We start from the raw sequence: 27196 nt of genomic DNA, 5'->3' as shown, positions 1-27196 counted from the left end.
ATGGATCCTTGTGAGCTTAAGCCAACAATATCTCAAGCACATCCCGAGACTATGGACTTCCTTTCTAGTGCTTGGTGCAACTTTGCTGTTCAAGCTTTCCAGCCTGAGCTACAAGACCAATCGCTCATTCTCCACGATAGCTCGATCAAGAAACTCGATAATGATACAAAACCACCTTTTCTGGTAAGTTATTTTGGTCTACCATTACTATTTCTCGTGCTTTTCTCCAGCCTAATTTCATTTGATAGAGAGAGAATTAGAGAGGCATATTTGATCAAGGCACTTTGTTTTAGCAGAAACTGGACAAGAGCATGAAGATGGATGATACCGACAATTTTGTACCCCCATGGAAATCCAATGATGTAAAAGTACGACATACTTTTACCCTTTATCCTGAAAGAAGCAAGTACTATTATTCATCATTCTTACCATGATTGGAATGCATTTTTTCACGGTCTTTTTTTTTTTAATGGGTGCATAGTCATGGATATGGATGCAACAAGCAATGCATCCAGAATTGAACTATAACAGCTATTTCAAGAAGAAATGGGTATGCACATCTCAAATTTTTTTTTAATTTTTTTGCATTCAAGAGCTTGTTGATTTTGTTAACTTTAGATCAATCAAAACGTGACATTTTCCATGCAGATGCCATGGAAAATTGGGCAACAATTTAAGAATGTGTCTATCAAGAAATGGCTCAAAGAAATTAAGCAGCGGAGCAAAGATGATAAGAGGCTGCAGAGAGCTGAAGTACATGCAGCAGTATCAGTGGCAGGTCTAGCTGCAGCTTTAGCTGCCATAGCTGCTGAAAATTCATCAAAACTTGATGATAATCCAATCAACGCCACCAAGGACACCGCCGTGGCATCGGCGGCTGCGCTGGTTGCTGCTCAGTGTGCCAAAATGGCAGAAGCAATGGGAGCAAAGAAAGAGCAACTCAGAAGTGTGATAGGCTCCGCCATGACTGGCACAAGTACCAGTGACATCCTAACACTTACCGCTGCTGCTACAACTTGTAAACACCTATCCTCTCTATTTAATAGTAGCATTTGAAAATTCTGTTCTTCCTTTTTTCTTTTAAGTTGAAACATTTTCAAGAATTCTTAAATTGTAGTACACCCACCACAACCCCTCATCCCCCCTCCAAAAACAATGTAGGTTAAATCAAATTCAACTCCCTTTGAGGTTTTTTACAAGTACAAGAAACTCCAATCTTTTGGAACTAATAACCATGATAGACAAATAGTCCCCGCGTAATCATGCTAGTGAAAAGTTTATTTGAGCATCTAGTATTACTCAACATAATAGATACTAAGAGGAAAAATTCTGTAAATCAAATATAAGGGAAAATAAATAAGAAAGACATGCATAAAAAACACCACATTGAAAGTTGGTGTTACCGTGAAAACTAAATTTGAGTTCTTTATAATTGGGATTAACCTTAGGAGAAGTCGATGTAATTTACCCAGATTCAGCTCTAGATTAATTATGTAAAGATTCCATTGATTACCAACTGATCATGTCGAAGATCCTTTGCAGACATATCAGTTCTTGTATCTAATATAGAACAATCCCACGAGATTGTATCATTTTGGGCATGTAATCAAAGGATGCATACTTCACATTTATCAGTGAAAATTTTATCTCATACCTTTTTTTTTTAATAAGTGAGAAGTGTTATGTTATTCACTATTCATCATTTATTGTTAGTATTGCTATTTTCTTGGATGTTTGTTGTAGCACTTAGAGGAGCTGCAACGCTTAAAGTCAGGGCAGGGTACAAGAACAAGCTGATTAACGGAGGTGCACCAGTGCTACCAATTGAGGATCTCAATTTTGACTTTGAAAATTGCAGATCAATTATAGCCAAAGGTGCCGAGCTTAATGTCGAGACCCCAGATGGTAAAAAAAAAAAAAAAGTCCTCTATTTCTAACAATTATTCTTTTCCTTGATTTTGAACTAAACAATATGGGATTATATGGGATTCATAAAAGAACAATAAAGAAATATTACACGGTTACATTATTTTTTTATTTTTTATTTTTTGGCCTCATTGCTTGTTGAACTGGAGTTACACTCGTTTTCTTAATTTTCAAGTTATTGTCAATTTATATTAATCTTCGAAGTGCATCTAATTGGAGCAGGAAGGAATGTCTTGAGGTCAGTCTCAGTCATCCTCAATGGTGAATCCAAGGTAGGGAAAGAAAATTTGGGTTACTCAGAAATTCTTATCTTATCAAACTATCAGAATTTTCATTCATTTAAAAATAGAGATAGTATTTGTTTCTTAGAATAAATATCTCTAGACCATCAAGTTTTGGTTAACATAAAGCATTTCTGTGAAAAGTGGATCTAGAAGGACAATATGATAAGATATAACAGAAGTGGTATAGTTAAACAAAGCCATCAAAGATTAGCAAACGTAGTCCATCCTAGTGGCCCTAATCATACATTCATGTTCTCATACTTATTCTCAAACGTTATCAATATAAAGTACAAATTGTTAGTATGAAATAAGAAAGAAAGGCAATTCTAACAGTGCATCATTTTGTTTGGTTATAAAATGGGAAAAAAGGGGGGGATTGGGATAAGTACTAAAGTGCAACTTTTTGCTTTTAGCCTTTTTTTTCGCTTTACACTTAAGCATGCACTTGTTCACTATAAATTAGAAGAATTATAGGTGGATTTGTCTATATTTTAGCTTGTCTTTCATCTTGTTTGGATAATATATAGCTACTTTACAGCTGAAACTCGACTCCTGTTGTTTTCTTGTCTTCAATATATAGGTTATTCTCAGAATAAGGAAGCTTAATCTACTGAATGCCTTTGCAAGAACGCATGAAAGTAAGTTCCTGAACATCAAAAAAACCAATCATCTTAACGACCTATATGGCATAAGTTTTTGCAGAAATTAATGTTTACATAAACATGATCAACTGTCAAGGACTCACAACTCAATATCTGCTTTTACATGGTCCTCCTAGGTGTTGTGCTAGATCTGCATGTCGAATTGTACAAGGATTCAGAAGCAGGAGAAAATGATAATACTTGCTATCTCCTCGTATTAACGACAAACAAAGGAATGATCAAGCTAGACATGATGGATGACTATAAGGGATTCAAGACATGGTCAATTACTATTAATCAGATGCTGATGCTATCCACCTCATTCACAAAATATGAGCTGCAATTTTACAAACACTGAAGTTGGCATAAGTTTTGGTTTCTTATATCAGCATATTTCTACCTGAAACATGTTATGTAATTACCTCAGACAATATTTATCGTACCTTGTCATGTTTTGTAATTACTGGCAATAGGAAACTTGGGAGTGATTTGGATCATCCAAAGTTTTTATTCTTGTCTTTGAATAATGTACTATTTGTGATCCATTGAACTGTATTCCTTACCTTCTGGTAAGTATGCCAATGTTCTTTTTCTTCTTGAATCCTGATCAACTTTGGCAAAATCCTTTTTTCCAATCATTCTCTAATCTTCTTAAGCTAATAAGAGAGGATGCTGGTAGCAGCAAGTATTAACTACTTCAGAGCATGCTTCAGAAAAAGACGCAGACCAGTGAGCCAGCCTCGCTCAGATGAAGCACCTGGTAGCATACATTAATGCATTAACCAAAAGAAAATTGAGTATAGGAAAGATAAGCCAGCACATATTTACGTCTCTGCATCTATGTATTCATGAAACAAAATGACATCCAAATTGAACTGCTGCAATGTCTCTGCTTAACAATTACTATAAGACTTCTATAGGAACATCCCTGAAGGATTATTATCTAAATAACAGCTACACGAAGTGCTAAACTCACTTCATCTTTAAACTGCCATCATGAGATTTAGCTACATGTCTTCGCCTCTTCTAATCATCTTCGCCTTTCTTAACTCCATATACCCCCAACAAAAGGATTTTCTTCTGCAGTCAGCCAACTTTGCACATCAAGAAAGTTGGTAAAAGATGTCACACCTCACATAGTAGTTGGACGGCAAAGTTTTGCTAAGCAACTTAACTAGTCCTATAATATATCTTGTCAAGAATTCAAGTTTCTATTATTAAGTTAAGAAGGAAAAACCTGCAACAAAGAAACTTACAGCCAAAAGCTCCAGCTTGTATCATTATTAGTTTAAGCATCCTAGAAGCTATACCATGTAAAGAAAACCATGATTAACCCGAAGCCCATCCCAATAACATTACATGCTACTTAGAGGGATGAAAACCCAATCCCATCGTCCTGAACTTGCAAAACTGCTACAGAATACAACTTTGGTCAGTTAAACAATTATCAATGAGCAACCGGAAACTACACAAATATGTGTAATCAAATTTTCTCGGTTATGCTTCACTCTTACTGTACCCTGTTTTACTTCTTTTATCTTTCTAGAAACAGATCAGTACTAAAAATAGGCTGGAAATACCATAACCAGTGGTCCAGACCAAATTTTCACGGGCGGTATCCGACTCTCCCAGGGTTTTCAGTTTGGAACTTGGTAAGAGGCAAAAACTCAGGGTTCAGAACATAATAAGCTGATATCTAAATCCATGAAGATCTGTAGTACATAATCAAAACAAAAGACATAAATATCATGTTTTTCCTCTGATACCCTACTTGAAGAAATGAAAATTGTTAAAAAAAAAATCTCCTAAATTCTCCAACAGCTGAACACTAGGAGTTCTTCGTCCCAAAAAGAAGAATACAAGCACAAAATAAAAGTAAATACAATGTTGGCGTCACGCAATAAGGTTGAGGTGCAACATCCTACAAATTTAGTGGGGTACAAAATCTACAAAATCAGTGGCCTCTAAAAGCATATAAAACAACGGATGCCTGAAGATCCCTATCGACCTTGAAGTGAGCGTGGAAGAACCTTTTTATCTGCAAACAAAATATTAAGGTGAGCCAAGAAAGCTAAATGCATCATAAAAGAAAAATCACAAGCTTAAACTCGTCGCACGAGGATATGAAAAGGCAAAAATCCTGACCTCATGAAATTGATGTGAAGCTAGAAACTCCTTTAATAGCTTTTCCTGTGAATCGAATAGGATGATGTGACTTGGTATGGACCAATTCTTTGCAAATTCTGAAGTGAAACCAACTGGATCCATCATGAATTTGTCAGACTCGTCAAGATATCCTTTTTCCTCACTGTTAAAAAGAATTCAGAAGTAAGATAAGGGACTTATGTTCAGAGTAAATTAAGCCTATACAAAGAAAATCAAGGAGTTTTCAGTAGTATTAGCCATGCATCACATAGTACCTTGGCGTGCAATCCAAGAAACGCATGGGAATGTCATGGTGTAGGGTTGAGTAGTATGGTGTAGCATGGCAGGGTGTCAGGAAAAGAACACTTGTGATTTCTCCATTGACAGCCTCTCTCGAAAGATAGTACATCACATCCTCAGATCCTCGCTATGATACATGATAGAAAGTAAGATAATAGCAAGAAAGTACTCGTCCTGCACAATATACTATGAATATATTCTAATTTGAAAAATAGCAACAGTCAAAAAAAGGAGTATAACCCTTTTTCTTTCCTCATATAATAAGTGCTGAACTGAGCAAGTGCTGAGTAAGTAATGAATGTACCTGATGAACCATACTCATATAAAGTGCCATTGGAAGATTGGTACCAAGAAGGAAAAGTACAGCTAGTTTTGTCTTTATAGAAGATCTTGTAGCAGCACTTTGGGAAGCTTTATTTTGGCCGTATGACACATTAGTCTTGCCCAATTTGGCCAATGCCACAGCAGAGAACATCAAAGCTATTGGAAGCACAGGGAGTACAAACCTATGATTCAAACTGGTTAAAAAATGAAAATGCTTTTTGACTGAGCAACAAAAACATAGTAACCAAAATATGAATTTGTTTACCTGAATTCTTTGTGACCTAGTATACTGTAAATCCCTACTACCCAGGCAATAAGCCCAGACAGCTTCCATTCCTTAGAGATGACAATGCCAGCTACCACAAATGGTAGGAACGTGAAAACCATGACTGTGAAACCCTGAGTGAAGTACCAGTGCCATGGATGAGTTCCATAATAGTCTCCACCGGAAGAAAGAAAATTGAACTTAAGAAAATTAAGAGGCACAAAAACCCACGAGCCGTACATCATACGATCCAACAGAAAGGTGAGTCCAAGCACCAACCCCCTGATCCCAGGTATTATTAAGTAAGCACAGATGAAACAAAAGAAGTATTCTTGAGTACTTTTGGGAAACATATATATCAGAAAATAAAATAATAGAAATGAACAAACAACATATACTGGATATTTCCAAAAGGCAGCTGCATGGATTTTCCTCATTTAGCTACAGAAATATGTAGAACTCTGAAAAGTCCAGCTAATACAGTAGGATGTCAAGCATGTCCCTCGTAGTCATCATCATGCATGCTTATATAATGTCATTTTATACGCTTTCTACTTCTAACACTAGAGTAAATGGGGCACACTTTGATATGAACCACAACTATACCATTTATTAGACTCACTTTCCCTCAAAATGTATACATCAAGTGAACATAGTCACCAGCTCACAATTAGTCAATTACGAGGCCTCAATTTGCTCCTGAATGTGGAAAATAGTGAGTTGAAATATCAACCGTATCTCTAATAGTTGAACTCCTGGTTACCATTCGGAAGAGATGAACTATGCACAGACTCCAACCAGTCACAGAGAGTATACACACACAGAGCTACACGAGCTTGTGTAGAAATTTTACAGCCAAAACCTATTATAGAAATTATCAATGCATTTGTTAACATGTGTAATGCCTTCCAAGTAATGGCACATAGGTCTTTTACAAATAAACAGAGGAAAATTTTCTTCAAGTGTCTCAGTGATGCCAAGGCAATATTTCCCAAAGAATGCCAATGAGAAGAAATATTAACATGCAAGATCGCACACAGCCTCTAAAATTCCTGACTATAACAACATATTTATGAAATAACCATATGTTGGTGGAACATTACAAAACATGTCATAATTTGCAAGGACCAAAAGAAAAATCTACTTGCAGTATTTTCTGTCAAAGATAAAGCACTTTTGCAATTTCTAAACCAACCCTCATAGTTTGGCAAGCTCTGGTAGAATTTGGTCCAGGATTTAGCTATACTCTAACCAGCTTGGTTCTACTCTCAAGCAACAATTAGTCCATCTGACTAGCGACAATAGAAGTGATCTTCCCAGGAGACTTTCTACCTAATCACTAGGTTGGCAACTTTAGGACACAATAGGTTCTACACCTAGCACGAAAAGGAAAAAAAATTCCATGTACACATTATCCTGTCTACTTAATTTAATTTGTCTATAGATTTAATAACGATTACCAAAACAAGCAGCATGGATAGTATTGGAAAAATTCCATCAAAGAAAGGTTGCAAAATACGTACCCAATAGGAATCACCTCCACAAAAATGAATTTTACTCTATGGAGTGTCGAGAACAGCTCTAGAAGGCCAACATAAATCCATATAATAGCACTTGTAGGGCGAATAGCACATGCTAATGCAGCTAGAGCCAGCCCCCAGCTTCTTGGTGCCAAGGGATCTTCGCCGGAAGAAGTGCGTATGCAGGGCCAGTAATAAAGGCTCACCAGTGTAAGAACGGTCTCCAAAGTATTAGATAGCGTGCGTGTGATGCAGAAAAATATGAACCAATTTGCCAACTGTGCAAAGAGCTGCTGTAGAATTAAGTACCACATAGCCAACATTTGAACTGATTATGATCCTTTGGGGGTGCTCTCTACAATTAGGGGTCGGTAGGTGGGCAACAGTGCATAGCAACTTAAGAAATCAATTTTTTTCTTTTTAAAATGCTCACAAAGCAGAGAACAAAAAACAAATACAGAAAGAATTCTGAAGTCCATACAGAAGGATACAGCCCATCTTGCAACATGTTCACCAAACAAAATCTTGGAGAGCTTGTACAAGTAAAGGTCACCAACGGCAGAAAATATAGACTGTAATAATCGAGGAGCCTTCATCTGTTGAATGTGGACTTCATTAGTGACAACAGAAAGGGAAGGAACACAACTATTCTCCTAATTTTTCAGTCATCAACAAATTATAAGCACATACCGTTGACATCAAGTGCCAAGATTTTTATCAGAGTCAGCTCAATTATTGATTCTGTAGCCAAATTAACATGAGCCAACACAAGTTTGGGACCATAGCAGCAAAACGGTTTCTATAAGTACAACATTTCTTTTGAGAGGGGCAAGGGATGGCTGAAGATAAGAGGATAGTTAAGGCGACTAGAGGTAGGATGTGAGATAGGAATCAATCAACCAAAAAGCCTAACAGCCAAACTGCAAGCACTCACTAACAGGTTGATCATTGCAGAAACCAAATCCACCAAGAGAGAATCAAACATTATTGGACAGGCAAGGTCATTTTGAGACTGATCTTGAACTTCGATGCCAAGAGTATCGCGACTATGGGAATACTTACAACCCAAATTCATTGCTATTCTAATTAAATTAATTACTTTCAAGAAACCATGCAAAGTGAACTTAATGTCAAAGAGCTCATGTCATAAAACTTCTAACAACTCTAAGTTTATAACAGAAACTACATGTAAACAAGATATATAGTCCTGTGTCCAAGTATTCCACTATTTTTGGCCTTGGCAAGAATAGGCATGCTTTCTACTCTTACAAAAAGTTACTTGATCCATATTGTCTCAACGCAAAAGCATGGATAGCCTCGGGTTGAGAAAACAGATACGTATAACAACAGGAAATCTACTTCATGTCCAAAGCTAATCTTAATGTTCCACCTCAGAGAGATTCCTATTGAGCATGATGATCATATATCCAGCGGCTTCACCACTAGTAAGTCACAAACTGACAGCAAAGCAAATTACGAAATAATGCAATATCTTCATATAACGTGCAATATAACTTCTTTACCAGAAATTTTATACATTCTAATGTAATCTAACTCTATATGAAGCATAACCTCCATTAACAGTCAAACTTATCCCAAGTAATTGGAACAGAGAAAGGAAGATAGTTTCAGCCTTTCAGGGACAGCAAACTTTATTCAAACTTGTCATGCTGTTTTAGGAATACTCAGAAACAGAAATATACACAAAAAGCAACTTAATATGTTGTAAGTTCCATTGTTTTCTGGAAAATCATAGGTCTAAATTCTAAACTTCACACACTGGAAATGCACATTACAATTTTGAAAATCAAGTATGTGCATGCCTAACCTTCATATCCCATAGGGATTGCACTTAAAATGCACCCCAATCATTTGCACGGCTGAAAAGCAACCTAAATTTCCAATTCAAAATCTGAAAGTTTCTACTGTGTATTCGATAACTCGTAAATGAATTTATCTAACTCTTCAGAGAAGTAGTTTGCATTCTAGAATAGTTGATCAATTATTATCAGCCCTTCTTGAGGCTGAATCCCACTAGTTCATCGGAAAAGGGATTTTCAACAAGGAAACGGCATATCTAGGAACTCCCCTCATCATGCAATTTAACCACAAAATTGAAATGGACTAGCTCACATTTCAACCAAAAGTGGGAAGAATAACGTCATTAATCGACCTAAATGGTGTACACACTTTAATCCTTCAAGGTACGTATTAGATTCCATTTTCCAATTATAAAAAAATGATTTAAAAAAAGAGCTAAAGCCCAAAAAAAAAGCTATAATAAATCATGCATTATAAATCATAGAAAAGAAAAAAAAAAGTAGTTACCATGAACCAGGGGGTGTCAAGATGCAAAAAAGCGAGAACTTTATAAAGAAGAGCAAATATTGAAGGATGCAGATAACTTCTGATACCCCTATTCCACTCCCATGTCAAATGCCCATATCTGGAGTCATTCAAATCAATGAGAAAACCTTCACACAATGATATGAAACAAAATAAAAAGTAACATAAGTAAGAAAAACAAAAACGAATACAATTTCGATAGTCAAAAGCTAAAACTTGAAGCATTACCCAAAAGTGAGCTTATGAGCAACTTCAAGAGCTTGCCAATGTTCATCCGGGTTGAAATATGTCTGTATCAATAAAGCATTGACTACTCTTGTAACCAGACATGCTAAAAATACCTTATTGAGTGAAAATCTCGATTTTGGGATGTGGGTTTTCTTCTTCTCATTGCCATCTTGAGAAAGACTCAGATTTTGGGTACTGTTGTTTGTTCGTGAATTAGTAGTAATAGGCGTGTTCTTTCTTAGTTTCATCACTAATAATTTGTTGAATTTGGACTTCTAAAATATGTTGATATTACCAAATGGTGGACATGCGACGGTTTTAGCAGGAGAATTCGAAAAGGGAGAATTGAATGTGAGATTTTGAGGGGTTTGTTGTTTCAGTTAGTACCATAGGCAGGGTGGATGAAGAGTTGGAATATGCTAAACTTTGGGGTCTGGAGTTAATTCAATATTCCACAATGGCAAATTGATAAAATAGACCGTCAGATTTTCGTAAAATCTCATATGGGTCCTAATATATAAACCAAAGCCTATTGTGCTCAAAATTTTACCTTTCATGAATTTGCATGATTGCGTTGTTTCGTCAAATCACTCTGGAGAGAGTTTAGAAAAATTTTCCAACACCTTATCGGAAATAATATATGTGGCAAAAAAGTGATTGAAGGGCCAAGGGGGCATGGTGCCCTAAGTTTGAAAAATTTTAATTTATAGTGTGAAAATATATGAACAAGATAAAGTTGGCCTCCCTAATTTTTGACAATTTTAGTTTATATTATGAGAGTTTATATATATATGAATTAGCAACCTTTGAATTAATTTTTTCTTCAAAACAAGTTATTTATTTTTATTGTGCTAATTATTTAACTTTCAAAAAATTGAACATATAATTTGATGATCCATAGTAAATTGACCCAATATGATATATTATTTTTTCAATTATGAAGATAATCAAAACGAAACTCCAAAATAAGATAGAAGATAATTTTTTGATTGATTGCCTAAATGTGTACATAAAAAAGAAAATTGCTAGAGAATTTAGCACTAATTCAATCATAGATAAACTTAATTTTATAAAAGAGCATAAAGCTCAATTTACTTTTAAGAAAAGAGATTGGAATTTCAAGGTATGTTAACATAACTTTTATCCTTCTTTAAAATGAAAATAGTTATATTTTGTTTTTGCACAAGTAACATATTGGAGTATCTTCTCATAATGTGCAATTGATTTGTGATGTTATAAGATATTTAATCAGAGGTTATTTCTTGTCTTAATTTTCGTTATGACTATTCTGCATATTTAGGAAATAGACATTCCTTTATAATAAAAGTTAATATTTGATATTTTAAGATGTCATATATTTAAATTGATGGAAATTATTTTGAATATAACATATTAAGATAATTTGGTTAGAAAAAATTTTGACCCCCTAAGAAAAAAAATCCTGACTCCGTCACTAGAAAGACATGTATGGACTTTTACATTATCAGATTAAAAGGCACACGAGTTGAACAGGCTAGTTTGTTCAAAAAATCCTTTAGAAATGAGGTCATTTAATAAGAGCTTTTCTGTTCTGTTTTGTCGCCAATGTTCATGTCATCAGGAAACGGCAGCTTTTGAAGTGGGAGTCGACTAGACGAAAATGACTAGGAATTACTTGTGTTGGGTTACATGTTGCATTCTGGCGCATTGCAGAAAGAAGTATTTTCATGAGCATTCACAGTTATGGTCCCAACTACCATTGAGAAGTTGGCTTTGCACGCTGGATATTCAATACTAGCCAAGTGATATGCAGTCCAAAATGCATCATCTCATAGTCCCGAAATGCAATCACAATCTCGTCTTTTTCTTCAGTAAAGAACTGGATCAGTTTGCTATTGTGGGGTTTTCTTGCCTTCCAAATGCATAGACAAGGTTCCAGTAATGTCAACGGCATACTTTCACAGACTGATGCCTAACGATTGAATAACCTGCAGGCATTTCCAGCTAGGAATGTAATGTGAGAAGGCAAGTTGAGAATCATTGCAGGAACTATTATCTTCTTTTCTTTTTGACCATTCAACAAGCGACAGAAAGAATTGACATCTTGAGTTACATTCAAATTGAGCATAGTACATGTACAAATTAAACCAATCACATTCCGTTGCCCTCCTGTTGTACCCCGAAATAAGGGGGAAAGAATCGCTACGTAGCAAATTATGGGTCACAGAGCTCCGCTAGTATACGACTATTATGGTACACGGAGTTGGAGAAGAAGAGGGAAAGGTATAGGAACAATGATAGCATTACAACTCAAACGTGATTGGAAGACCTATCCACAGAAGAAGCCTTCTAGGTCGATCAAGAAATCTTGCTTGCCATGCAGGTTCCTCATTCTCCCGAACAAAACCACTTTTGAGGTATAGATTCTTTGCTGGCTCATTATCAACGGCAACATGGACATACAAATCACTTATACCTGAAAAGTATGACAGTTTATTTGAAGTCAAATGAAGTACATCAGCTTAAATCTATAAAACGTAACATCACGAAATTAGACAGGAAGTGGTTTCTTAAGAACCTAATGTGGACAAAATACAAACATCCATGCACGTATATTCAAACACAGAACAGCTTTACCAACAGCAATACTTACACTTGTTACTTTATTGTTTTAATAGAAATAACCATGCACATGCAGATTCACACAGAGCACAGCTTTACAAACAGCAATACTTACATTTGGGCACTACTTTATCATGTTAATACGAGAAGTACCAGAAAAGAGAAAGATGCACTCATTCAGATGTAAACAATATTTTTCGCAGTCAAATCCTCACTTGTAATCAAGAGTGCTTTCTGATAATCAATTACTTCCTTGCATTTGAATAGAAGTTTATGTACATATTGGAATAGGTTGTATCTACTGGTTTAAATTACAACTGTAAGTCAATCTCACATATGTATGTATGTATGTATGTATGTATTCAGCTCTTTAATGATAAGGTGACCATGGAAAGAAACCAATCATTATATGCAAAACTGAGGACAAGGGAATATAAATCAATAGGAGACAAACAGAGGTTACCCCAATTTCTAGCAACTATCTTTGCTTTTGCAATGACATCATAACCCAAGCCATTTCTTTGTAGTTCCTTGGCAACACATACATTGGTCAGGTATGCCCTAGCAAAATCAGCTCCAATTCCCTGTCAAGATATAGAGTCAAATTCTTAACTGCTTTGCCTTTACATTTCAGCCATATCTCCAAAGAGACTTAGCTGGTGGACTTTACCATTGCCCAAACACGAAACTAGTGTAATAATTACCTTTGGCTTCATTCCTGTTATTTCATCTGGAAGCCTGATACACTGGTTAAGGTCTAAGGTACCAACAACCACTCGTTCCTCTTGACCTTTTGAAAACTGCGAAACCACAACAGCATAAAACATCTAAATGCGCTGCAAAATTATGCAAACAAAGGGAGACAAAAATAGGTCATAACCTTGTGATGAAGCAATGAACTAAACATCATCAGCATGTTCTCAAAAAGATTCAAGTTAATTCCAAAATGAGCAGCAAACATCATGAATCTGAAGGTTCCTCACTAATCCATTCATTCATCCCAAAACAGAAAACAGCAACAACATAATTTTATAAACAGGTAAAAGTACTTGTGCCCTTTAATACAGAACAGATCGTTGACATTTCTCTTATTAAAATACTTCCCCTCCATCTACCACGTTAAGTTATAGCGTAAAGATGGCAAAATATACAAAATTAAAGAAGATCTTAACCACAAATTTAGCTATAAACACGGAATCCAGAATGTGACAAAACATGATTCCGCCTTCAATGATAACTAATTTAAGATTTGACGTTATGAAATCTGTTTAGCAAAGATAGTTGCTTGAAAACTCAAATTACAAACAAATTTCTCACAAAACCAGTTGAAGGATGTATAAAAAATTCATAGGCACACTAGCCCATTGGACTGTTGGTAAGCCAAGTCCAGCTCACATTCTGACACCTTTACCCCATTCTGAATGCTTACACAACCATATGACATTATGTATACCAACTTTTTGAGCAGATTTTGCACAGCCTTCTGAACTTATGATCATCAGATAATATACAGGAAAGCCTTGTTGCCTTTTTTCTTTCCTTTTCTTCCTTCTCTTAAAATGTATGAGCTAAAATTTAAAACTAGATGGGGTATCCTGTGGCCAATAATGTCTCAGCATTTGAATGTGCAGATTGAGTGAGACACTGTCAATCTTTCAGTGCAATAGAAGGGAACAGAAAAATGAAATAACAAATTGAAGAATAAACACTTGGTCAACCATATATTGCCTTCCCCAATGTTCTTCTACTTGGGAACAGACTGAACAGTCTAGTGTTAGCAAGGACTGTGACCACAAATTAGAATTATCATCGTCAATCAAAAGCATCAACTCATACTCAAAATATCTTGTGCACAGCCAGCAAACCAGTCATACCAATCTTCACACAACCAGTAGATTGTGACACAGCAATGGTGACAGACCATTTGAACCAGAACTTGAAACTATCTACTGAACTCTAACAGACAAAGCAGACCATACAAGATAAGCCTGCAGTCTAAAACTAACAGAGTAGGATGCCGACTCATTTTGCAAGTAATATCTACTGAACCCTGATCTTCCAAGATTCAAACCACGAAATCAACAATAACGAAAGCTCATAAGTTTACAAGTTAATCACAACTGAGGGATAAAGCCCCACTAATGAAACAAAGAAGAGAATGGGAGAAAGAAAAAAAGGTACAAGCAAAAAAATGGCAATTACAAAACATTCCAAATCCATTAAATGTTTATACACATGGATAAAACTGGCACTGCTAATATACCATTTAGAGATGACAGTATTTAAATTGAGTATTAGGAACAAGACAGAACAAGAATTACCTTGCAAGACTTGCATAAATCATCTGAGATGGTTGCTACTTGTGACCATGGTAATGTAGCATTAATACAAGAGACCTTTTTAAAGCCCAACCGTGTCCCTGCTATGCGTTCCTTAAGCGCCTTGTATTCATGTTCGGCCAAGTACCTTTTATGATCCTAATAATACTTGACAAGTAGAACATACTATCAGCATTACATTGATCATTTTACACATACATAGTACTGTCTAAATGTCATCAAAATCATTTCACATCAGTTGTAGATTATGTATTTTAATAGAAGCATTACATACATGGCAAAGCACTCGAATCAAACAGTTCAGCTATGGCTTCTTTTCATCTGAATCAAATCCAACTTACTCTATCAGCATGAGGTTCATATACAGCCAATAAATCATCTTGATTACCAATACGCTTCCCCTGTTGCCAAGTTTCTATTTTTAAAAAATCCCATAAGTTTCTTATCACTCTTAACAAGAAATTAAGCAAGAACAACTAAATCACACACAAAAAACTAAGATAAACAAAGAACAAGAATCTAGAGTTAAAAAAAAAAGAAACTTTTTTTTTTTATCAAGGCAACATGAAGGGATTTGAGTTTGGAATCCTCAGACTCACTTGAATGCCAAAGTCCTGGTCTTGGAAGTCATAGAAAGTTCGGACGCGGAGACAGGCTGCAGCCCAGAGCTCAGTGTCCGAAGTGGCTTCAGAGACATCTAGGAATGACTTGTCAATTCTTATTTTTTGTGGTGCTGATTCCTTTGTGGTTGGTTGTGGTGTTTGCTGGTGGTTATAAAGTTTCGAAGAGATGGACAGTGACAAAAATGGTGGAGGTAGTTGGCGGTGACAATGGGTGCCGATCAGGGCGGTGGTGGTGGTGACGACAGGGTGGACTTTTGAGTTGAGCGGACAAGGTGATCTTAGGATAGCCATTTCCAGTTTTTCTCCGTCTTTCATCCAACTGCCGGGTTTTCTTAAAATACCATTCTTTTGGTTGGAGGCAAAAGCAAAGGATCCACGATGGAAAAAGAAAATTTGCAAATTTAGTACCAAACTCAAAAAATTGGTGCTTTTCAGCCTCATTTGATGTCTTTTCTTGATTCTTAGTACATCCAACAAAGGAACCTAGATGTTTCAAATGTGATATATTTCAATCTAGAATTTTTTTTTCATGAAATTTTCGATCTAGTTAATTACCAAAGAAAAATAAAAAAAAATTAATTAAGTTGTCAAATTTTACAGAGAAATTATTTTAAAAAAGTAGAAAGAAAAACATATATTACTAAATTGTGCTATGATAGTTTTTATAGAATATCTTGTTTGGATTAAAATTTATTTTAATCATTTGTTTAATATATTAGTGTAGAATTTTTTCTAACGCAATGTACTTGAGATCGTTAGAAATATGATAATTAAGTGCAATTTTTTTTTCAAAGAATGCACTTGCAAATAATTTTTTCAAACGAAAGTATAAAAATAAGAAGTACGTAAGAGACAAAAAATATAGAAAAAGAAAAGAGAAAAGGTATCCAAACAAAGAATGAAGCCTAAAACATAGCTTAACCTCCATTTCCAACTATATAAATATAATTAAACCTCAATAAAATTTTTAAGTTGAATGTTGTACAAATTCTCGAGTCCAAACTAGGGGTGATCAAATTTGATTCATACCGAATTCAAATTCAATTTGGTAATTTGAAATCGGGTATTTGGTAATTTGGTACAAATTCGGTACATACCGAATTCACCGAATTCTAATATGGCATAAAATAGGTAATGAGATTATGAATTTGGTAATAACCGATTTCGCATTCAAATTCGGTAATTGAAATAGGGTACCGCATTCGAATACCAAATTGGTATATAAAATTATATAATATATAGATAAATGCTATTTATTATTAGTATATACTACTAATATATTATTATATTATATAGGTAAATGCTATTAATAATAATTAGTATATGGTATTATCATCATATCATGTACTTATAATAATAATAATATATAATAATGTACAATATATTATTTTAGTATTTGTTAATTGTTATATGACTATAATAATACAAATATATAGTAATACATAACAATCTAAGATAACTATAATACTTATTATTTTATACATGAGTAACATGAGTAGAATTAGATAATTAATACATATATGTATAATACTAAATATTAAACAATAAACATAATTAGTAATTAGAATTTAGATATTGATAATTTGATACATCATTCATGTTTGAATTATTGAATATTTGAATGCGTAATCTGTAATTTGCAAATATTAGTGTGCTCTAAATTTACATTACATATTTAACATAAAAATTCATATTATCTATTCACTAATTTTAAGATTTTAAGTATAGATAAGACAACTAAGCAGTGTAAGTGAATGCATATGAATTGCAAATCAATGTATTAGTGTATTGACTTTCACAATAACATATGTAAGTAAATAAGTTTTATTTTGATTTGAAATAAATTATAAGTTTATAACTAATATAACTTATCACTAATCATTGTAATTTGTAAGTTTGTAACTAATATTACTTATTATTAATCATTGTAAATTATAAATTCATAAATTATCACTAATCATTGTACAGTCTAAGGTTTATTCTAATTTAAATTAATCACTTTTTATGTATTCCTTAAATCATAAACTAAGGATTCTAGGTATAAGTGATCAAATAAGTTAAAATTCATATTATCTATTTACTAATCTTAAAACTTTAAGTATAAACTAGACAACTAAGCAGTGTAAGTGAATGCATGTGAATTGCAAATCAATGTATTAGTGTATCGACTTTCACAATAACATATGTAAGTAAATAAGTTTTATTTTGATTTGAAATAAATTATAAGTTTGTAACTAATATAACTTATCACTAATCATTGTAATTTGTAAGTTTGTAACTAATATTACTTATTATTAACCATTGTAAATTATAAATTCATTGTAATTCATTGTAACTACTAACTAATATTACTTATTATTAATTATTATAAATTATAAATTCATAAATTATCACTAATCATTGTACAGTCTAAGGTTTATTCTAGTTTAAATTAATCACTTTTTATGTGTTCCTTATAAAAAAAGTAATAAATAAAAGATATTAGGGATACAATTGATATTATATATGCATCAGGGGAGGAAAATGAAATTATCCATTTTCACAAACAGGCGCCTTAGGGTAAAGCCCTTCGCTATCACTGAACCCACCCTGGTCGTCACTTTTGTCTAAGCTTCCACCACCGTTACTCCCACCACCTCCCTCCCGACAGCTCCACCGCAAGAAAACGTAATCGGTCTCTCTGAAATCATCAATAGGACTCCACTTGAGGTAAAGCTTAAATTTTTTCCGTTTTCTTTAATATGCTTGTATATATATGTCACCGGTGCTTCGAAATATTAATTCTTTTTGCAAGCTTTAAGTCGATATACTTGTTATTGAGCTCTGCAATCGGAAAATCATTATGTTGAATTATAATTTTGTCTACTACTAGGTTATCTTGTTGAATTTTCACTGGATTTTGAAAATATACTGCTTGATTTCGTCGGCCTTATGAACAATATACTGGAAATCTTGACCTTGACACAATTGAGATGCATGTCATCCTTATATGGTAGAGATTTTACTTCACTTTTGTGTGGTTCATATGGAGCAGACTCCGAAGGTGTTCTATCAAATTTTTTGGCTTTTGCAGGAATGACTCCTTAAAATATTCGGGGAACTCACCAGCATGTTTACCACCAAATTCCTCTGAAGCTAGCTAGTCGTTTCTCTTCCATCTTTCCCGCCTGCAATTCGACTTATTCTCAGACAAGGTTAATCACTTTCTTTGTCTTAGCTTTTACGTTGTAAAGTTAATTTTCTGCAATTCGACTTCGAGCCTCGCTTTATTGAAGTCTTTTTTTTTTTTTAAATTCCTCACTTTATTGTTCTCTCTCTCTCTCTGGAATCATTTGAACTAATGGATGCTCCGGTTGAGTTAAGAAATTGCATTATGACTGAATTCGGTTGGATTACCTGCTCAGGAAACGATTTTCCAGTTGCATGGGTTTTAGTTTTAGTGGGGGTTCTGGAGCAGAATTATGTATTCTGCTAGCATAGTTTATATATTCTGGAGCAGGATTACCCCCGGTTGCTGCTTATTTCCCTCGGTTTTGCTTAATCAGTTTATATATTCTGCTAGCATAGTTTTTTTTTCCTGTGAATTCTTTTAATCATTTTTTTTTCAGTTTGTTTTCTAGTCAGTTTTGTGTAAATTGCTTAAAAAGAATCACAGTCATTTCCAGTTGCATTTGTTCAAAATCTGTTTGCAAACTCGAGAACTAACATATGTACATGAACATATATTTGCAAACTTAATCTACTTATTTGAAGGCCATTTAGTTCTTTTCCTGCTGTATATGTAATTTTTTGGGTTATTTATTGGTCCTGTAGGTTCTTCTGGGTTTGATTGGACTTGTCGGTAGTATAACCTGATGAAAAAGCCGGGGCCTGTTGCCATTTACTGTGAATGGGTCTCTCGTAAACTTCAGGGAAATAAAAGTGCATTTTCATTATTGCAACCTAATTCATATGGATTTCTCTATTGGTTTCTGTAGTTAAGTGCATTTTCATTATTTTCATTATAAAGTCAAGGCAAATGGGAATTGGTTTCCAGAAAAATTGTACTAGTATCTATTTCCAAGAGAGCATTGTCGATCAATGTTAAGTGCTGTAGTTAAGTGCTGTTTTTTTCCAGTTAAGTGCTATTTTTTTGGGGCTGTTTTTGCACTTTTTTTTCTTGGCTGATATTTGGCTGCTTGGGATGATTTAATATGGAAAATTTGATAGAATGTTTTGAATTGAATGTTTGGGTTGATATTTTGCACTTATTGAATTTTTGAGAGTAAGAGATGGCTGTCTAATCATGACTTGTCCAGGTTCAATATGTTTCTGTTTCTGATCAGAGGAAGAGAAGAAGTTCGTGGCTTCAATGATTGTGCTTAGTTTGTACTTTGTAGTTCAATATGTTTCTGTAGTAAGAAGTTCTTGGCCTGCTTTTGGTTTATTTACTTATTTCTGATGTTGAACTATGTGACCGAGAATGTTGAACTTGTATGAAGTGCTGGGCATTTAAATTCTAGATTTTTATGTGGCATGGATTTCTAAATTTATAATTGTATTTAGTGAAAAATTTGTAGGTCTTTTTCGATTATGATCACGTGAAAAATTATGGTCAATTGTAGCCATGAATTGTAGGCTATTATTATGCTCATAATTTGGTTAGGAATAAGTTGATAAAATGATGTTTTTGTTAGATAAATTTCCAAAAATTCGAGCTAGTGAGCTGCTTACGAGTCAAAAATTCGAGCTCACGATTCGAGTTGCTCGCGAGCCAAAAATCGAGCTTCAACTCGCTAGCCTTATTGAGTCGAGCTCGATCCTAGCTTTTTTTAGTCGAGCCGAGCTCGAGCTCAATTTCTCTAGGCTCGTCGAGCTTGAGCTCGAACTCGAGCCCACCTATTTTTAAGTCAAGCTTGGCTCGATAAGTCCAAAACTCGACTCGACTCGGCTCGTTTGCAGCCCTACCTCGAACAGCCGTAAAACCCCTTTGATTCGTTAAGTATTTTCCTCGACCAAACCTCCCAGACAAAAAGTCGCAAAGAGCAAATACCCTCCCCCTTTGTTCTTCTTTCTTCTTTGGTCTTCCTGATGGTGGCGACCCATATCTATCTGTCCGTAGATAGCAATATTTCCAGGTATCTTTATATATTTCTGTTAGTACTTAGTAGTGTATATTAAATTTCCCATACTAGTTGCCTGCTTCAGGTTTCATGATTTTTTGAATTCATATTCCACTTTCCTTTTTTCCCGTCTCTCTTTTGTGGTAAATGAAGAATATTTTCATGTTGGTGGGTTGTTTAATGGTGTATACTTTCACTCAGCTTAATAGATGGGAAAATTCTTTAGCTGAATAATCATAATTAGTTGTGCTATTTAATTGCATCTGAATAGTTGTTAAACTAGGACAAAGTTTTAAGCTTTTTCGGTTCATCGGTTTTTCTTTTTTCTTTTTTTTTTTTTCGATTCTGGCTCAAGGACTGGTAGTTTTGTTTCTTAGTTGGATTTTTTTTACTTTGAATGGCAATGTACATAATCTCTTTTGGGCATTGTGTGTTATGCTGTTGTATGTATGTCAATGGATTTAATTCAAGGGAACTAAGACTATTAGCTTAGATTTTGTGCTGGGTAACGTAAATAATGGACATTTTTGTTGTAGAAGTTTAACCTTGAAACACTTTAGATGAATGACTGGCTGCTAAGTAGTTTTAACTCTTCCTCGAGTCAGTCCAGTGAGTGCTGGAGGAAGTGGAATTAGATCCCACGATACACTAAAAGAAACAATGGAGGAATATTAGTTTTTCTTCTAACTCAAACTGCTGCATGTCAAACACTATAAGAGATTTGCTTGCCATTTTTACTCTTGTTTCTGTGAGTCTTGATTCCACCGCAATGCCTCAGCTCGAGTTCTATTGGTTACTAATTAAATGGACATACAGGACATTTTCATAAGGAAATGCAGAAGTCAAGTGTTAGGATTTTACCTAACTTTTTTGGTGCATAAGAAAATATACTGCAAATCTTAAGTCAGAAAAATCACAATTTGGGATGGATTTCAATTTTCTTGTTTGTTATCAATGTTCTCATGTTGATTCATTATTTTTCTTGTTGTTGATAGATGAGAGTAAAGAAGCAGAAACGCCATCGAAAAGCTGTCAGATTCTATACAGCTTGCTTTGGTTTCAGGGAGCCTTTTAAAGTTCTGTGTGATGGAACTTTTGTGCACCACCTGCTTCTCAATAAGATCACTCCTGCTGATATTGCGTTGGCTAATGCTTTAGGTGGCCCAGTAAAGATTTTTACTACCAGGTCTAATGGCTTCCTTTTGCTGCAGAAAATGTTTAGACAAAATCTTTCAGATGATTTGCATTGTTAGTTTTTTAATTTTCTGGTAATACTTTCAAAACTGTGTTCCAGGCCATGGCTTCTTATGTATTTTTTTCCCCCTGTTAAGGTAAGCGGCTAAAAGAAATTGTAAGCTGAAGAAATTCACAAATTGTTTTGTTGTGAGTTTTGGTTGTAACTAAATTACATCAGAATAGATTATAGTTAGCGAGGGACCCGAAAGGAGATATCTTTAAAACCAAAAAAGGGCCGAGTTTTCATGTGAAATGTAGATGAGATAAAGAGACATGGAGAAGAAGAAAAGGAGAGAGTGAAAACTTCCTTTTGAAGTTTGTAACAACGTATTCTTTGGAGAGTCTAACTTTTGGTAATATGTAGATACCATAGACACTTATAGGATTTGTGCAAAAAACAGTTCTGGTATTAAAGCTGAGGCTTTGTGCTGAAATCTGATTATCAGACAAAATAGAAGTTTGCAGAGTAAAGAAGTACTCTTGATAGTGATGGTACAGAAACTTGAACTTGTGGTGATAAAAATGCATCCTGCTGAAGGCAATCATTAGCTTATGGTTTCATTGTACTACTGTGTGAAAATGCATTTAAAGCATCCTTAACACTTGTGCTGTTGCATCTGTGACTTGGGCCATAATAACAACTGCCAAGGGGGTTGCCATAGCATTTTTTTTTTTCAGATAACATTTTCATACACTGTTGGTGTAAAGATTTATTTACACAAGCAGGTTTAGATCATGCCACATAATGTGAATTCAAATTTGAAATTCAAATAATGTACATGTGGCATACATTCAAGGCTGCTAGTGTAAAAAAAAAAAAATCACTACAGTGTCCGTGCATAGAAAGTTAATCCTTTTTTTTAATGAAAATTCAAGTTAAAGATGTCTTGGCACAAAAGTGAAGTTCCATTACCATTTTTGGTATGCATTCTGGTGGCATGAGAAGTGGTAAAATGGCGGGATGATGCAATGGTGGTACAGATTATAGGCATTTGGTTGGTACTCTTGTAGGGCAGTCAATTTGTACAAAATTAAAGGTGGTATAGGATATATATTTTCTTCCTCAAGTGGCCTTAAGGGATTGTATTGTAGATATGGATCTAGGTGGTGATGAAGTCCATCACTGTGGTGGTAGTGGTCGGATGCCTACAACAAAACAAGTTGTGTCTGTGCAAATAGTGACTTTTATCCTAAGTTTGATTTATTCTTTTCCCTTTCAATGGAAGTTAAATGCAATAATTCTTTCTCAGAGCACTTTGTGAACTAAATATTGGATTATCCTAATCTTGCTACACTTGAATGAAAGGATTTCAATACTAGGTTGTTCTTTTCACATGTGGTTCTGTATGATGTGCTAGATGTTTGATGAGCATAACTTTTTTGTTAACTACTCATTTAAGGTTTCACTCCTGGTTTCAGATGTGTTCTTGGCGAGTTGAGAAGCCTTGGTGACTCCTATGCTGAATCTCTTAATGCAGCTCGTAACCTTTTAACCGCAAGGTTTGCTTTTCCTTGCGTACCTCTTACTTCTCTGAGGAGTTTTGGAAGTTTTTTAAATACAGAGTTCTACTGACTTGATTTTCTAATTGGCTCCTGTACAACCAAACATCTGTAAAAAAAGTGTTTGTACAAAAATGGGTGGTGATCATGTAGCATCATCTTTCTCTTTTTAGTTTGTTTCTGTAAGGAAACATTGATGAACTTTTTATTCAGGTGTGACCATGAGAAACGGAAGAGTGCTGTCAGTTGCATAACTGATGTTATTGGAGAAAACAATTCTGAGCATTTCTTTGTGGCTACTCAGGATGCTGAATTGCGGAAGAAATTTCAAAAGGTTTGTTCAATGTTTTCTTCTCCACAACACCATAGCATCTAGTCTCTCTCACTTTATGCTAACTCTGTTGGTTGAACATTAGACAGCTATCTGATTTTTTTTGCATTTTAAAGTCCAAGTATGTGCCTCATGTAGTTGCATATGGTTTTGGTTTGCTTAACTTTCATAGGCAAGGTATAAGGTGTTAATATGATGGGAATGGCAGGCTCCGACTTAGTTTGATAGTTGCCATGAATATAATTAGTTATATTCCCGTGAGTAATTGATGAGTTGTCTGACTCTATCATCAATAATCCCAGTTGATTGGTATTCCACTTTGCTTAGGTGTTGCATATTCTTTATCAACCTTGTTTGTGACTTCCCAATAAGTGGATGATTTTGGGTCCTAATGTCTGAAAGGGGCTTAACCTTTCTAACTTTTTAGGTGTTACTCAATATAATGGAGAGTGGAGAAGTATCAAACTGTTGATCACTCTTTTTAGAATCTAAAATAGACATATTCTCTTTAGAACTTGCATAAGGTAGCAGGCATTTTACCTCTTCAACAAAATTTTATCTATTTCTACCTTTTCATTTTCCTTAATGTCTACTTGATGCAGGTACCAGGTGTTCCTCTTATTTATGGCCTTCGGAATGCCTTATTTCTTGAACAGCCGTCAGCTTTTCAACACCAGTTTGTTAGATCTGCTGAGGAAGATCGTTCACATATGACTGACTTGGAATACAAGTTGTTGAATGTAAAGAAAAAGAATGTAGCCTTTGAGGAAGCAAAGGATTCTTCTGATGCCAATGAAGACAAGAATGATGGTACACTCACGGTTCAGGCCATCCAAACAAATTTTAGAAAAAAGAGAGATTTAAAGGACACAGTTCAATTCAAGAGAAAGAGAGCTAAGGTAAGAATCCATCATCTGGCTTCCCCTTCATGTTGTGATTGCTGCAAGTACTTTTGATTGGCATGTGCTTCTCTAATTTTTCAATTTTTTGAATCTCTGTTGAGTATATCTTTTCTGAGCTCCCTTCCCTTGTACATTGCAGGGTCCAAACCCACTGTCCTGTAAGAAGAAAAAACCATGTGATAATACAAATAATGCTGCTTCAGTAAAGGTTGGTTTCATTTCTGAATTCTTGACCTGTATTCTCTGCTTGTAATTCTTGGATTGCGTTCAGTATTATTGTGTTTTGCATTTTTCTGGTTGTACATCTATGCAGTTAATTGTGGTTAATAAATGCTCTTCTGGATGTTTCAATGATCCCTTGCTGTTTTTCTTTCTCATGAGATGGAGTTGAGTGCAGGAAAATGGGAATGGAGATACAACTGTGAGAAGCAGGAATAGAAAAAGGAAGAGGTCACGTAAGAGTAAAAATGTTTCAAAAGCCAACGTCTAGTACTTTTGCTTCTCTTCGTTTTTGTTTGCCGGGTTGATCGGTGCTTTTAGTTACAAGTTACATTTGCCGAGTAAGGAAACACCCAACTAGAGAGTATGCAGTCTATAAAGGTCAAACTTCAGCTTCCTCACCAGATAAAGTATAATGCAGATTACCATGTCACAGACCCTTCGCTTGCATTTTTCTCCTTTTGGTGGTTGTGGACAGGCGGCCTTTAGGCTTAGAAGAGGGTGGTAGGAGATGATGAGAATTATAGGAAATTTTGGGTTAGTAAACATTCTACTGGTTGATGCCTTCAACTTTGGCATGATGTACCCCTCTTTTGATATTGTTGTAGGTTTCAGTTTGACTTCTTTTCTCCCCTCCTAGTGTAAATTAATTTTGCTTCTAAATCTCCATATACCAATTGTTGTATTCTCATTGTTCGGAAATTCTATTGATGGTGTTTGTTTATTTACCCTACAATGAATGTTGAAGGGGCGCAAGTTGTTTAACAACCCTCCAAGCATTTCTTTTCCCTTTCCTGTCGTTATTACCTATGCCTCCTTGGCCTGGTATGCATAGCCTCATAAAGCTTCAGACATCCTGGTTAAATAAGCAGTGGAGCGACTTGTTGGAGGAAGAATCTTGACTCGAACAGAAAACAGTGGTCCATCAATAGCGGTTGCATGGAAGCACGACTCTCATTAATTGGGTCTGCAATATTCCGTCTTGATTTGCCTGTGCTGTGTAGATGATTAGCCAGTTTGCCTTTGAAGTTTTCTAATATTGAACTTGAGCTATAAAGCAGATGTTATTAAAACTGTGTGAGCTGCCCTCGCAAGAGTTTTGAAACCTCAGAGTCCTGCAAAAGAACCTCACACCAAAGGAAAGCCATTAATATTATAGCTCAGCAACCATTTCTGGTAGGTGTTTTGGTCACATTTTCATTCCTTGAGTTAGTACCATGATGTGTTAAATTTTGAACCACTAACTCTACGTAGTAAATAGGATCCATCAAGTGTTTGCCAATATCATTTTGCCTGCTGCATATGGCTTTTGATCAAGATGGCATGTATGGGCTAGAGGTCATGTTCAACCTAAACTCATCATTCTTTAACTGCCCTTGGAAGAATTTTTGAAGTTATAAACACTTGAAATGATGGGTGAGATTTCGACAACAGCACAACTTTCGAAAACAGCTTTCAAAAATTTGCAGACCAAAGAGAACCGTTTTGTCTAAGTAGAAGGAAGGTCTTTATTCACAGCCACATGCACCTACCAGTCCTGTGGATATTCATATTTGCTTATTGTACCGTGTCCGAGCACACACACAGCTATTAAAACAGCAGTTTCAGTTTCACCGTTGGGGAGCACTGCTTTGGCTTTGCTTGATGGGGATGGCCACATGCAGATACAGACAGGACTAACACCAAGTGAATTCATCCCTCCTCTGTCTTACGTAGGCGGCTATAAATAAAGGGCAGAATATATTATACGAAAGATGAAAGACAGAACAGCACTGACGGATGGATTGATGGATGGATTGACTATGTATTGTCACATCCTCATCTTCAATGTGGTGATGATTACACGAATTGAATGCCCCACCACCCAGAATAACGAAAAACGCCCAAAAATATATATACAACAGATTTTCTTCAATTTCTTGAAATGTTGAAGAAATGAGTTTGTCAGCAACAATTATAGAAAAAAAAATAAAAAATGAAACACAGTCACACACACAAAAGATGTGGATGACCAATTTTGCAAAATTTGATGAAATTATTGTTGTGTAGAAACATCCATTTAAACAATGAGGTTCAAATAGACTCATATTTGTATTACTTTGCGTTTATGTACTGAATTTGCATTAAACAATGATATATAATACACTACTATTCTATAACTTTTGGACCAACTCCTTTGTGTACGTTACTGTTACTGTTGTGGTCTGAGAGGAGCAGTGTCCTTGGCACAGTGGAATAATTGCCTATCCCAAGTCCCAATTCCCAATTTCCAAAACTTCTCTGCAGTTGATAGCTTGAGCTGAGGCAAGAAAATCAATGCAACAGAAACCCTAATGTGAAATAACTTTTTCCCTAGTCTGAATG

The 27196-nt window shown here is 35.1% G+C and overlaps 4 protein-coding genes and 1 non-coding gene across 7 annotated transcripts; 3 read left to right on the top strand and 2 right to left on the bottom strand.

Annotated features, from left to right (window-relative positions):
- Positions 1-3209, top strand: LOC113773620 (VAN3-binding protein). The gene is made up of 8 exons (XM_027318252.1): positions 1-183; positions 294-368; positions 482-550; positions 649-1018; positions 1744-1905; positions 2149-2198; positions 2791-2848; positions 2989-3209. The coding sequence occupies exons 1-8, from the start codon at positions 1-3 to the stop codon at positions 3207-3209; spliced, it is 1188 nt and encodes a 395-aa protein (XP_027174053.1).
- Positions 3210-4573: 1364 nt separating this feature from the next.
- Positions 4574-10333, bottom strand: LOC113775394 (GPI mannosyltransferase 3). Of its 3 annotated transcripts, none has more exons than XM_027320245.1 (9): positions 9980-10333; positions 9734-9851; positions 7897-8001; positions 7409-7695; positions 5886-6167; positions 5601-5802; positions 5272-5423; positions 4997-5159; positions 4574-4889 (listed from the first exon to the last, which is right to left on the bottom strand). In XM_027320245.1, exons 1-9 carry the CDS (start codon positions 10225-10227, stop codon positions 4806-4808), a joined length of 1641 nt encoding a protein of 546 aa, XP_027176046.1. In that variant the 5' UTR covers positions 10228-10333; the 3' UTR covers positions 4574-4805. The 3 variants fall into 3 exon arrangements, with proteins under 3 accessions (XP_027176046.1, XP_027176047.1, XP_027176048.1); XM_027320246.1 differs by having other exon boundaries at positions 9734-9879; positions 9980-10108; XM_027320247.1 differs by lacking the exons at positions 9734-9851; positions 9980-10333 and adding an exon at positions 8096-8128.
- Positions 10334-12047: 1714 nt separating this feature from the next.
- On the bottom strand, positions 12048-15982 carry LOC113775337. Its single transcript, XM_027320167.1, has 5 exons — positions 15519-15982; positions 14902-15057; positions 13285-13380; positions 13044-13164; positions 12048-12434 (listed from the first exon to the last, which is right to left on the bottom strand). Exons 1-5 carry the CDS (start codon positions 15855-15857, stop codon positions 12262-12264), a joined length of 885 nt encoding a protein of 294 aa, XP_027175968.1. The 5' UTR covers positions 15858-15982; the 3' UTR covers positions 12048-12261.
- Positions 15983-18091: 2109 nt separating this feature from the next.
- Positions 18092-25600, top strand: LOC113776304 (rRNA-processing protein utp23). The gene is made up of 8 exons (XM_027321433.1): positions 18092-18251; positions 18616-18736; positions 21640-21830; positions 23300-23380; positions 23594-23714; positions 24314-24610; positions 24753-24821; positions 25011-25600. The coding sequence occupies exons 3-8, from the start codon at positions 21640-21642 to the stop codon at positions 25101-25103; spliced, it is 852 nt and encodes a 283-aa protein (XP_027177234.1). The 5' UTR covers positions 18092-18251; positions 18616-18736; the 3' UTR covers positions 25104-25600.
- LOC113776593 lies at positions 19399-19531 on the top strand. Its single transcript, XR_003469082.1, has one exon. It is a non-coding gene; the product is annotated as a small nucleolar RNA snoR74 (small nucleolar RNA).
- Positions 25601-27196: the final 1596 nt, after the last annotated feature.

The sequence above is a fragment of the Coffea eugenioides genome, chromosome 6 (assembly GCF_003713205.1).
Source record: "Coffea eugenioides isolate CCC68of chromosome 6, Ceug_1.0, whole genome shotgun sequence".
Lineage (NCBI taxonomy): Eukaryota > Viridiplantae > Streptophyta > Magnoliopsida > Gentianales > Rubiaceae > Coffea > Coffea eugenioides.
This window is presented reverse-complemented; position numbering and strand designations above follow the sequence as displayed.